The sequence below is a fragment of the Ranitomeya variabilis genome, chromosome 2 (assembly GCF_051348905.1).
Source record: "Ranitomeya variabilis isolate aRanVar5 chromosome 2, aRanVar5.hap1, whole genome shotgun sequence".
Lineage (NCBI taxonomy): Eukaryota > Metazoa > Chordata > Amphibia > Anura > Dendrobatidae > Ranitomeya > Ranitomeya variabilis.
Window position 1 is genome coordinate 255,141,465 of NC_135233.1, and position 13,886 is coordinate 255,155,350.

Here is a 13,886-nt window from a genome sequence, read left to right on the forward strand (position 1 = left end):
AAAGGAAGGGCTTCACCTGTTCTGCAAGGTCAAGAAACCAATGGCTGTCATGCTGATGAACAGCTGGATTCCTGGGCTAGATGGAAGAGAGACCCTCTTCTCGAACCTAAAGTAAAACACCCCAGGACAGGGGGCAGAGTGGACTTCATAATGAAGGAAACTGTGGCATTTGTCCTTAAGGCCAGTATGACCCCCAGACATGAGCGTAGAGGGTCCATCTCCCAAACTAAATGTGGAGACCCCTGTAAGACCTTAGAGTAGCACAGCGGCCACTGAACCGATGTAAGGAAGTATCCATTGTGCCTAAGTGTAGAGTGTTCCCTACTGTAAGGGAAGTTAGGAGCCCCCCATATTGAAGGATGAAGTAATATGTGATCCTTGTACAGCTGCCTGGCTAGTCAGGATTCTGAGAAAGCTGGCTGACAACCTCCGTTAGAGCATGGCCATGTGCATTGTCACCCAGACAGAAGAATCCTGGGAGTATCATCTGCTCTAGCGGCCGAGGACGATTCAAGGACTTGATTGTATTTACTGGAGAGTTTCTCTTAGTTGCATTCATTATGTGAGCGGCTGTGATGTCTCCGGATCCAGGTGAGATCCAGGCGGCGGGAGCATTGTTTCCTTATTAATAGGGATTTGGAGCTTTCCCCTAAGGATCGCCAGCGCTTGAAATTCATCTCTTTGTAGTAAAACAATATAATGAGTGCAGTGTAGTCCTACAAGGGCGATCCCCCCGGTATTGTCAGCGCTTCCTGATATTTTGCTGGCATCAAGTTAGCAGCGCTTCCCTGACTGGTTAACCCTTGACACACTGCAGAGAAAAGACTTGGGGGACAGGAGGGGCATCTAGTGTCCTAGGAAAAATGCAAACCTTTAAAGGGGTCTTCCTATAATCAACATTAATCTCTTTTGTACAGGAGTGATGAAACATGTATGAGCACTGGGGGTGGGAACGGATGCTGAGAATCCCAGCGATCCTGAGAGTAGAGGCCCAGAGTCCCTGTGTGAATGTGGCAGTACTGAGCGAGTGCGACCACCACTCCTATAGACGGTGAGTGGGGAGGCAGTGAGCGTGTGTGACCACCACTGCTATAGACGGTGAGTGGGGTGGCAGTGAGCGTGCGACCACCACTGCTATAGACGGTGAGTGGGGCAGTAGTGAGCGTGTGTGACCACCACTGTTATAGACGGTGAGTGGGGAGGTAGTGAGCGGGTGTGACCACCACTGCTATAGACTGTGAGTGGGGCAGTAGTGAGCGTGTGTGACCACCACTGCTATAGACTGTGAGTGGGTGGTAGTGAGCGAGTGTGACCACCACTGCTATAGACGGTGAGTGGGGCGGCAGTGAGCGTGCGACCACCACTGCTATAGATGGTGAGTGGAGCGGTAGTGAGCGTGTGTGACCACTACTGCTATAGACTGTGAGTGGGGCGGTAGTGAGCATGCGACCACCACTGCTATAGACGATGAGTGGGGCGGTAGTGAGCGTGTGTGACCACCACTGCTATAGACTGTGAGTGGGGCAGTAGTGAGCGTGTGTGCCAACCCCGCTATAGACTGTGAGTGGGTGGTAGTGAGCGTGTGTGACCAACACTGCTATAGATGGTGAGTGGAGCGGTAGTGAGCGTGTGTGACCACTACTGCTATAGACTGTGAGTGGGGCGGTAGTGAGCATGCGACCACCACTGCTATAGACGATGAGTGGGTCGGTAGTGAGCATGTGCGACCACCACTGCTATAGACTGTGAGTGGGTGGTAGTGAGTGTGTGTGACCACCACTGCTATAGATGGTGAGTGGGCGGTAGTGAGCGTGTGTGACCACCACTGCTATAGACTGTGAGTGGGGCGGTAGTGAGCATGCGACCACCACTGCTATAGACGATGAGTGGGTCGGTAGTGAGCGAGTGCGACCACCACTGCTATAGACGATGAGTGGGTCGGTAGTGAGCATGTGCGACCACCACTGCTATAGAGTGAGGCTCACTACTGCTCTATACACATGGAACTTAGAGACCCCCCGTTCTCTTGGACAGTAGGGGTTGCAGGTGCCAGACCCGCAGCAATCATATGCTGAATGGATGATACTAGTTGTTTTGGGGCACCACTATGCCAGCGGTCAGTAGCTTGTGGCACTCCAGCTGTTGGGGAGCTACAACTCCCAGCATGCCCGGGCCTAGTAAGTGTCAGTGATGTGATAGGTGATACCCCTCTATTTGTCATCCAGTAATCCGTTCAATGACATTTCTGCTGTCGGGGGAGTTCTTTAAATCACATTATTTGCATGAATGTTATAAATCACCCAGACCTGCAGAATCAGCTAATTCCGAATCTTGTAAGAATCTTGGTCTTCCTCTTAATTCCCCGCACCGAACATCCCATCTCCATGTTGGATAAAAGCAGATTTTGCAGCTGTTTTTATTTTTTGGGGGAAGATGCTAATCTCCCCAATACAGGTAAAGCCTGAGAAGAAGGTGCCAGCTCACAGTGCCAGCACAGCAAGGGGGATTTACTGGACTACCCCAACACTACAAATAAATGAGCGCTGGAGCAAATGGTCATGTTATAAAGGGGTGGGGGCACATGCACCGAGTTTTTATCTTTTGGGGTTAAAGGTGGGGTTGAATGAATCGGCATCACCACTTATTGTCATATTCCCAGAAGTTGACTTGTGAAGGTCCTTGACCTACAAGGATTGGAAGGATGCGGCACAGATAATTGTTTGTTGACCCGCAGCTTGTACCAGGGCAGCGGGCAGGAAATTGTTTGGGGATTTAGCTACATAACCGTGGGCGGAGGGACGGTTTGGGCGCATCTATATTTCATGTCCCCTGTTGTGAAAGGTTGGGAAAGTTTTTCTCCTTGCACAGGTCTTCTGTCGATCTGTCATTTCTTCCCGTCCGCTGCCAAAGCGGTGTCACACTTCATTAGCTGTCCTGACGGGGAGACGGGCAAAGTCCCTGTGCCACCTGCATACCCTCCCTGCATGGGGAATTAGAAGCAGCAGGAGGGATGGGTATTGTGGAGGGGACTGCCAGCAAACTTGTAAAATATTACCTACCTTGCCTTTGCCGCCAGCAGTCCTCATTCCAGTTGTGCCCCCCAATGCCATAGTGCCTAAAGCTGCGCCTGCAGGTGAATTTTTTTTTACATTTTTCAATTAAATTTGCTGTTTTCAGCCTTTTTATCCAACCTTTGTGATTCTAGCCAGTATCCTGTGGGACACAGAGGCTCAGGTTGCTGTTTGATCCCCCATGCTTTACACTACAGCTCAGTGGAGACACTTGCAGTGGGTACAATAGTCGGTGGGCACCTAGTTATGCCAGTCACCCCTTCTTCTGGCAGATGTGCATATAACTAAATGAATTGTTAATAGTTCTCCAGGCCAGTTTAGCTGCACGGAGTGAGCCTTCCCACCTGCCATCTGAGCTCGCACAGTGCCAGCGCTGTTCAGTGACCCGAAGCAGACCTTGCCCGTCTGCACTGGCACAGCAACACAGGCCACTCAGGCAGGCAGCACCACAAGTGGAAGAAACACGTTGACGTGCCAAGCGGCTCATTCCATCAGTCTTGTAGGATAAGAAGCCCTTCATCCCTGTGCCAGTCCCACAGACCTGGATGCGGCAGACGTGTGTGTGCCGTACAGCGATACTTCACCCGCTAATGAATCTGCCAGATGGATCCAACATACTCAATGAATAGAAGAAAACACCGGTGACCGATGCAGTCATAGTCAGACATTTTATCTGCACCGACACATTGTAACGACCAGTGATTACAGTCGGTAATGCTTGCTGTCGGTAAATGGGCACATTCTTAACAGCCAAAGGCTGCAACTCTAAGCTTCTCTCTCACAGCTGCGGCTTTGTTACCGTTGCACCTAGTCTACACAATCCTTGTGAATCCAATACATTAGCAATACAAGTCTCACTCCTGTCCTGATGGTTTGTTACAATGTATCAGTCCACAGAGGACTCTCAGCAGCCTGCTCTGCCACTACAACTCCCAGCATTGGGGCATGTTGGCAGTTGTAGTTTCTCACCAGCTGGAGTTCCCAGAATGAATGCAGATGCACCACACCCTAAGCTGTGAGGAGTGCTAGGTCAGGAAAGATGTTCCCATTCACTTACAGCAAGCAGAGATCTTGGAACTGGTGACGTATACAATCGCAGTATGGCGCCTTGTGAAGCTTTCATCCCCTTTGTCTCTCTGTAGGTGACCCTGGGAAAAGTGCTGAAAGTGATCGTGGTGATGCGCAGCCTCTTCATCGACCGCACCATAGTCAAGGGCTACAACGAAAATGTGTACACGGACGACGGCAAGGTGAGGCCAATTGCCCTTCTTAAAGGGACGGCTTATTAAAGCACCTCTCTCTAAGGCATGCTGCATACATTGTTTCCACATGTGCAGAGGGCATGGTGTAAGATCTGTGCCAGGGCCCCGTACCATGTCCTGCCAGTTATGACTTTGCAGCCCTGTTGTGTGATGCCAGAACACAACTGCTATGCAATGTTTTGTTTTTTTTTAGACTTGGGGAACATTCAGCTAAGCTTCTTTTCACACAGGCCTTTAAATGGCTGATAACAGAAAGCAGTAGTATGGAGATTAAATGAGCTGCAGGGCTAGCGTCCCTTTAAAGCATAGTAAGCAGAAGTAAGAGTAGAAAATGGTGAAACGACTCGGCGTCCTGTCTGGCCCGGCCTCCCGCCAGTCTGCGGCATCGACAGTCGCTCGATCAGGAGGTTAGGGCATGTCGCAGCAGGCGCTACGTCACCGAGGGGCTCGTGATTACTGACAGTGCTGCCAGCACCCTCCATGCCCCCCGTCTCGCCACCCCTCGGTGCGCTGGTAATTGTCACATCGGGGTTACTCAGGGATATTTGTTCCCTAAATTTATTGACGAGCCGAAAGGGCAGACGGGAAGAGATGAATAAAACAAAAAAAAAAATCGTTCCTGTCCGCTGGAACATTGGAACAGCTAATAAATTAATTTGGTTTTCACAGCCGACTGTGCTCGTATAATTGGCTTTTCGTGTTAACCCCTCGCATGCCACCGATCTCCAAGGAGCTTGCAAATCACAAAGCGGCAGCCGGGTAACCGCGAGTGATCGTCTGCCCATCCCCAGGAAGGTGGCATCATTCACTCTGCTTGAGCAGAAAGGGTTAAAGCACTGACTGGCGCAGAGCTTAACCCACGCCATGCTGAAACGCCTGCCCTGGGCACCCGGCAGGGCATTGATATGGGAATCAGGTAGCCCGGACTGATTACAGCTCAGACAATGCTCTTTCAGATCCAAAGGCCACATCCTAACGAGCAGAGGGCGCCGGAGGAGAGGTCGTTAGCATGCAGATGTTTTACAGCCACGGTGCTCATCTAAAAAAAGGTCTGCCTCAACAAGGGCAGCTGTGTATCGTATCTCACCTGCTGTGGTGCCCCGCCACGCTGCATACACAGGGGGTAGGAGGTCCTCCACCATTGTGGATTCTGGGAAAAATCTGATTACTAGAGCAGAGTCTGAACTGTCTGATTCCTATCGGGTGTCATAAGAGGTTGTCAGGTAGATGACCAGTCCTGGCTTACAACAGAAAACGGGTGCAGGCCTTTGGAAATTGTCAAGTGTCATGTCTCATATACACAACAGTAGTCCCCAGATCAGTGCCACCACATGGTCTCATGTCAGGTGGCAGCAGCAGCCCCCAGATCAGTGCGGTCACATGGTGTCATGTCAGGTGGCAGCAGCAACCCCCAGATCAGTGCCGCCACATGGTGTCATGTCAGGTGGCAGCAGCAGCCCCAGATCAGTGCGGTCACATGGTGTCATGTCAGGTGGCAGCAGCAACCCCCAGATCAGTGCCGCCACATGGTGTCATGTCAGGTGGCAGCAGCAGCCCCAGATCAGTGCCACCACATGGTGTCATGTCAGGTGGCTGCAGCAACCCCCAGATCAGTGCCGCCTCATGGTGTCATGTCAGGTGGCAGCAGTAGCCCCATATCAGTGCCGTCACATGGTGTCATGTCAGGTGGCAGCAGCAACCCCCAGATCAGTGCCGCCACATGGTGTCATGTCAGGTGGCAGCAGCAGCCCCATATCAGTGCCCCACATAGTGTCATGTCAGGTGGCAGCAGCAGCCCCATATCAGTGCCGTTACATGGTGTCATGTCAGGTGGCAGCAGCAACCCCCAGATCAGTGCCATCAGATGGTGTCGTGTCAGGTGGCAGCAGCAGCCCCATATCAGTGCCCCACATAGTGTCAGGTCAGGTGGCAGCAGCAGCCCCCAGATCTGTGCCGTCACATGGTGTCATGTCAGGTGGCAGCAGCAACCCCCAGATCAGTGCCGTCACATGGTGTCATGTCAGGTGGCAGCAGCAGCCGCCAGATCAGTGCAGCCACATAGTCTCATGTCAGGTGGCAGCAGCAACCCCCAGATCAGTGCCGTCACATGGTGTCATGTCAGGTGGCAGCAGCAACCCCCAGATCAGTGCCGTCACATGGTGTCATGTTAGGTGGCAGCAGCAACCCCCAGATCAGTGCAACCACATAGTGTCATGTCAGGTGGCAGCAGCAGCCCTATATCAGTGCCCCCACATAGTCTCATGTCAGGTGGCAGCAGCAGCCCCATATCAGTGCCACCACATGGTGTCATGTCAGGTGGCTGCAGCAACCCCCAGATCAGTGCCGCCTCATGGTGTCATGTCAGGTGGCAGCAGTAGCCCCATATCAGTGCCGTCACATGGTGTCATGTCAGGTGGCAGCAGCAACCCCCAGATCAGTGCCGCCACATGGTGTCATGTCAGGTGGCAGCAGCAGCCCCATATCAGTGCCCCACATAGTGTCAGGTCAGGTGGCAGCAGCAGCCCCCAGATCAGTGCCGTCACATGGTGTCATGTCAGGTGGCAGCAGCAGCCCCCAGATCAGTGCCGTCACATGGTGTCATGTCAGGTGGCAGCAGCAGCCCCCAGATCAGTGCCGTCACATGGTGTCATGTCAGGTGGCAGCAGCAACCCCCAGATCAGTGCCGTCACATGGTGTCATGTCAGGTGGCAGCAGCAGCCGCCAGATCAGTGCAGCCACATAGTCTCATGTCAGGTGGCAGCAGCAACCCCCAGATCAGTGCCGTCACATGGTGTCATGTCAGGTGGCAGCAGCAACCCCCAGATCAGTGCCGTCACATGGTGTCATGTTAGGTGGCAGCAGCAACCCCCAGATCAGTGCAACCACATAGTGTCATGTCAGGTGGCAGCAGCAGCCCTATATCAGTGCCCCCACATAGTCTCATGTCAGGTGGCAGCAGCAGCCCCATATCAGTGCCACCACATGGTGTCATGTCAGGTGGCTGCGGCAACCCCCAGATCAGTGCCGCCTCATGGTGTCATGTCAGGTGGCAGCAGTAGCCCCATATCAGTGCCGTCACATGGTGTCATGTCAGGTGGCAGCAGCAACCCCCAGATCAGTGCCGCCACATGGTGTCATGTCAGGTGGCAGCAGCAGCCCCATATCAGTGCCCCACATAGTGTCAGGTCAGGTGGCAGCAGCAGCCCCCAGATCAGTGCCGTCACATGGTGTCATGTCAGGTGGCAGCAGCAGCCCCCAGATCAGTGCCGTCACATGGTGTCATGTCAGGTGGCAGCAGCAGCCCCCAGATCAGTGCCGTCACATGGTGTCATGTCAGGTGGCAGCAGCAGCCGCCAGATCAGTGCAGCCACATAGTGTCATGTCAGGTGGCAGCAGCAACCCCCAGATCAGTGCCGTCACATGGTGTCATGTCAGGTGGCAGCAGCAGCCCCATATCAGTGCCCCCACATAGTCTCATGTCAGGTGGCAGCAGCAGCCCCCAGATCAGAGGCGTCACATGGTGTCCTGTCAGGTGGCAGCAGCAGCCCCCAGATCAGAGGCGTCACATGGTGTCCTGTCAGGTGGCAGCAGCAGCCCCCAGATCAGAGGCGTCACATGGTGTCCTGTCAGGTGGCAGCAGCAGCCCCCAGATCAGAGGCGTCACATGGTGTCCTGTCAGGTGGCAGCAGCAGCCCCCAGGCCTGGTGTGTTGCCTCTGCTTTGAGCAGTTCTGTAAGGCTCCCCGGGGCCCCGTCATCCATCTTGTGCTCTATAGTGCCTATACTCCATCTATGTAGCAGTTAGGGAGTTTAGGCGCCTGCACGGAGTCCTCTTGTTGAGCAGCGGCGTCCGTTCAGACAACGGTTTCATTAATTACCCCATGTCAGCTGCCGCTCACATCATCCGAACCTCGGCAAGTGAAAAGCACAAAGCTATCAAAGCCGAGCTTCAAAGATCACCAGAGCCGTCTCTGGGGTAATTTCTGATCCCTGCTTCCCTACCACTTCAAAGCCAAGCGGAGAACTTGTCTGGGAGGGGCTGGGGGTCTGCTCCGGCAGGGAGGGGGCGCAGTCTGATTTCTATAATAGGGGCTGGCACCGTCCCCGTTTGATATGAGATGCGAGGAAGGTTTACGATTCGTTTATCATCTTTGAAATCATCCTAGCGACCTTCAGAAAATGGCATCTGGGTCGTCGATGGATGTGAATGCGGGGTGCGAAGGGCCCGGGCGAGGGCTGTGAGGTTATATATGGGGCAGTAATGGAAAACGTTTATGGTGTAAATAGCGAAGAAAAGACGAGCGGGAATGTGACTCCCATCAGCCATGGCACTGTCACTGGTCAGGTAGTAATCAGGAAAGATGGGAACAGCGTCCAGTCCATGAGAAAGAAGATAAAACGGCTTTATTCCGCCATAGTACAACGTTTCCACCTGTTAAGGTCTTTATCATACTTGATGGATGGAACGGTGGATACGTTGTACTATGGCGGAATAAATTACATAAACTAAAGAAAAACACGGAGTATAAGTCCCATTTAGAAAAATATAAATACACATTTTTTATGTATAGAAAAAACAACAAATACATTGCTTAGTAACAATTAATCATTAGAGACATAGTCTGAACAGCAAGGGAAACTAAGGAAAACACTGATACAATCTATACGATGGCAGCCCCTATGAAACTGCTTATTTTCCATCATAAAGTGCTAAAAGTGCATATCAAGGCAAGAGAAACTACCCAGACCGGGTTACTATTGGTCAGTCCATATAAATCTCACAGTGGGGTACCGAACACATTTCGGCATATACCGTACCCGACCCGGTTCAATATCTCTTACCCATTACGCAGACACACAGGGATCACCACCGGAGCTCGGATTAATTGTTACTAAGCAATGTATTTGTTGTTTTTTCTATAAATAAAAAATTTGTATTTATATTTTTCTAAATGGGACTTATACTCTGTGTTTTTCTTTAGTTTATGTAATGCGTTGGTGGAGTGTCCTTGACTGCGATATGTGATCTCTTGAAATGTAATGTTACAAACACATGACTACAAGCATGTGTGAGAGATCAAAGGTATTTTTGTCCATTGTGGGATGTGTTTTTTATGGCAGAATAAAGCAGTTTTATCTTTTTATACTGTTTATAATACTTAAGTGGCAGTATTAGTCTGTAATTAACTTTCATCGTGGTTACCCCCACATATTATTATTTAAATCTGGATATAGTATTGGTCTGCAAATCATTTTAATTGTACTAGCTGTTTGGTCTTGGCCTTGGTGGAGAGGTTGGAGTGTGATTGATTGCGTGGACACGGGTCTTTTAGGGTATGTGCACACGTTGCGGATTTGGCTGCGCATCCAGCCCTGCGGAACCGCAGCAGTTTTCCATGCGGTGTACGGTACCATGTAAACCTATGGAAAACCAAATCCGCTATGCCCATGCTGCAGAAAATTCAGCTCGGAAATGCAGCGGTTTATTTTCCGCAGCATGTCAATTCTTTGTGTGGATTCCGCAGCGTTTTACACCTATTCCTTTATAGGAATCCGCAGGTGTAAAAATGCAGGCGAAATCTGCACAAAATCAGCATGGAATCTGCAGGTAAAATGCAGGTCATTTTACCTCTGGATTCTGCAGAATCCGCGTGGAAAAATCCGCAATGAAACATGTGCACATACCCTTATACAGGTAATGAGTGCAGAGTAGGAGGGCTTCTTACAGAAAAACTAACAGGTCTGTGAGAGACAGAATTCTTGCTGGTTGGTCGGTGATCGAATACTTATTTCATGCAATAAAATGCAGCCACAAATGTGCAGCCGCAGAGACTCGAACATAATATACGAGCACACCCAGATGCTCGGATAAGATGTTATCTGAGCATGTTCCCTCATCACTAATCCTAAACACACGTCAAAATCCACAATAGACATCCTAAAAAGGCACACGTTGAAGCTTTTACAATGGCCCTCACAGTCCCCTGATCTGAACATCTTTGAAAACCTGTGACTAGACCCCAAAATAGCCGTGTATTCAAGATGACCCAGGAATTTCACAGAACTGGAAGAATTTTCCAAGGAAGAATGGATGAATATCCGTCAAATAAGAATTCAAAGACTCTTACCTGACTGCAAAAAGCATCTACAAGCTGTGATACTTGCAAAAGCGGGTGCTACTAGGTAGTAGCCATGCAGGGTGCGCATACTTTAGCATGGGCCCATTTTCCTTTTTGTAATTTTAAAAATGTAAAAGATAAATAAATATATATATATATAATTTTTTTTTTTTTTGCCTACAATAGGAAGGAATTATGTCTTCTATAACTTTTAGAGATCATTTCAACTTGCTGAACTGTTCACTGGTGCCTGCCCAAGCCTTTACATACCTGTGTAATATATGCTACACTACACATATCTGATGCCTATCTACACTGCTGCATGTATGCTTCATGGAGAAAAGTATGTGCCCCCCTCATCCACCTCCAGGAGCTTTTCTCTCCTCTATATAGACATTAATGTGGAGTCGTCCCCTCTGTATATAACAGCTCCCGCTCTTCTGGGAAGGATTTCTGCAAGATTTGGGAGTCATCTGTGGGCATTTTTTCCCTTTCATACAGAAGAGCATTTGATGTTGGGGACAGAGGCCAGGCTCACAAATTTCATTATAGGTGTTGGATGGGGCAGAGGTCATGTTTTTCCATCAGAAGCAAGACCGTAGGCACTACTATATTTGTGGTGATCAAGTAGGTGCCCAAGCCGTACAATATTAAAGATATACTTGGCACACACGAACGTGATTGCAGTGAAGATTTAATAGAGTACATACAGTAGACGTTTCGGTCAATTTCGACCTTCATCAATAAACAGAAAAAATAAAACTAAGTAAAATAAGGTATATACAAAGGTGCATAATATTAGGTCAAACAGTAATACGGTAATCGAATAACGACATTTGTTAGCTCAATACGGAAACATGAAAGTAGCAATAAATTGCATTCGGTATGACCGTAGTACGTCCCAACAATTATAGACAAGTTAGTTAGGGCGGATATAGGCACCTCACATCAGGCACCAAGACAACGTTTTCTTACAAATCCTAAGTTTGGCACCTTCCCATGTCTACAATGCACACAGTGCAACAATGTACAGAGAGGCACTACTTTTTACCATCCCCATAATGGAAAACAATACACCAGAAGAGGTCTGGGTTCTGTAGTTATGCGGTCAGCAGAGCCGCGGTGACTTTTCTACCCTCTGCTCCTCCGCACTTGGCCCCTCGCTCTGTAATGTTACGGGGTCTGCATTACTGCGGTTCCTTCCACTTCTCAATAGTTTCCCTCGCAGTTGATGGGCAAGATTCAGTTGGAAGAAATGTCTTGCTGCCCCAGTGTTCCTGTTACAGCACCGTGCTGGGGTCCGTGAGCTCTGCACCCCCGGCCAGTCTTGCATTTCTCCATGATGGACGCTGAGGCCCCTTTATACTTTCATTCCTCATATACACATTCTTGAACTTTCCACGGCCGTTCCTTCATCCACCGGGGGCAATAATGGAGCGATCACTCCCATCCATGTCGCTCTCCAGTACTGTCTTGACTCTTAATAATGAATGCACTTAGTAAATATGTAAAACCCTGATGCCCTCATTGCACCTTACAGTGGTCTGGGGGTCCAGCGTTAGCCCAGGCCGTATTACTGGGAGTGTGCAGCCCATGAGGACACACACTGCTAGAACAGTACAGGACTGCAGTGTGACACATAACCCCTCATCTTTCTCCTTTCTCTCTTTCAGCTGGATATATGGTCGAAGTCCAACTATCAAGTCTTCCAGAAGGTAAGAGCAGTGAATGTGCCCTGATCCTGCACTGTATGTCACGCTATTTACAGGTTTACAAACACATGGCTGCTTTATTTCCTCCCAGAAACAGCGCCTCTCCTGTCTACAGTCTGTGTCTGGTATTGCAGCTCAGCCTCATTCACTTTAATGGAGTTGCAGTACCAAAGACAACAACGGACAGAAGCGGCCATGTTTTTCTTATCCCTTATTGACACAGTGGCATTCCTTTAGTCCGTCATCTGATAATCCAGCATTTATAACTTGCAGCGGTGTAGTGTGATGTTTTGCAAGCCCCGATCCTCCGTGTGCATCCTCAGGGGTATGGGAGACCTCCACCAGTCGCTGAATTCCTCCTGCCGCTTTGCAGTAAGGGCGGTGTCAGCGGATCCGCCGTATTCCGCCTGTTTATGAAGGGTCACGAGGCGGCACGGTCCACCATCCGACACACCATCCGTAAGAGGGGTAAAAGCTCTGCCGTCACCGCCTCCCCCGCCCCACAGGATGCCGTCTGGAAGATCTTGTACCGAAGATGAAATCATTCTCCGTCTGAACTTTACGACACCTTGAGCTCATGACACGCGTCTCTCAATCCCTGCCCCCTCTTAAAATGGAAAAATATCGCCCTATTTCGCAATATGTCTTTATTTTATTCTGACCTGTACATCAGCACAGCTCCTTCATTACTCAGCTTTTTTGGGATCCTGATGGGTGACACTCAAGTCGCAATAGAAAAAAAAGAATAATCCAGACCACAGTATGGTTGCTACATTGTAGCAAGTTGTGGCTGTGACACCCCTAATGTCACAATCCGTCCCCTATAAACATGTGACTACTAAGCTCTGCCCCTTAAAGGGGCAGTGTTTATTTAAATATGGGGCATAGAAGGCTTTTTTTCTGCCAGAATGGGGGTGGTTCAAAAAGAGGTGACTCGATTCAAGAAGCAATCACTTAGGCGATTGGATTCCTCTTGATCTCGGACTGTGGGAACCCTCTGCCGGGCCGCACATTTCATGATCTGGAGCTGCTTTACCTGTCCCTTTTGTCACTAGGGATTTTTATTTATTTTTAAATCTCGGTTTCCAGAGGTCAACAGAAAATACCATTTTCGATCCCTTGTAATTCGACGGGGAAAAAAGTAAACTTTGACTGCATGTCACATGGCAATTACAGCAGCTCTCTATTGTAAGGACCCTGCACACAGTTCCCTATGGCTCAGCTTCCAGGGAGGAGGTCACTGATTAATTGTGATCATTACTATGATGGCGTAATTCCTCCCCGCCATCCTCGACCACAGAAGGAGCTGCAATAATCTGTATCTTCCCTGAATAGGAGTGCGGTATGGTTTCAGTGACTTAAATGCTAATTTGCGGCCCACCCTCCGGGGGGATCATGAACTTCATGGCGGGGAGCAGAGCCCGGCCTTCACTCCTTCCCTTTGTGTTGTCTGAGCCTAACTCTCACTGGTATTGTCTGCCACAATAAACTGTCAATAAAAGGAGCGTCTGATTCCCAAGGGGGCATGGTCGCAATGGACGGTGAATAGGTCCCCCGTGGACCACAGATAGGCTCAGTCCACTGTCGGCTGTTTTTTTTTCTCCTAATGTGGCATTTAGACTTTTCTAGTCCAGCCGCTCTACCTCCCCAATTGTCTTTGGAGAATAGGATGTGTGCGGCCGCTCCTATGACAAATCTCCAGGTAACCGGCTCGGAGATGAAT

At 49.8% G+C, this 13,886-nt stretch overlaps 1 protein-coding gene across 1 annotated transcript in view; it reads left to right on the plus strand.

Moving 5' to 3' along the window:
- MED27 (mediator complex subunit 27) overlaps positions 1–13,886 on the plus strand; it is a 170,450-nt gene that overhangs the window by 145,802 nt on the left and 10,762 nt on the right. The window contains exons 5-6 of the mRNA XM_077284721.1: positions 4,214–4,321; positions 12,125–12,166. Of these exons, the coding sequence (XP_077140836.1) occupies positions 4,214–4,321; positions 12,125–12,166 (150 nt within the window). The remainder of the gene's footprint in view (positions 1–4,213; positions 4,322–12,124; positions 12,167–13,886) is intronic.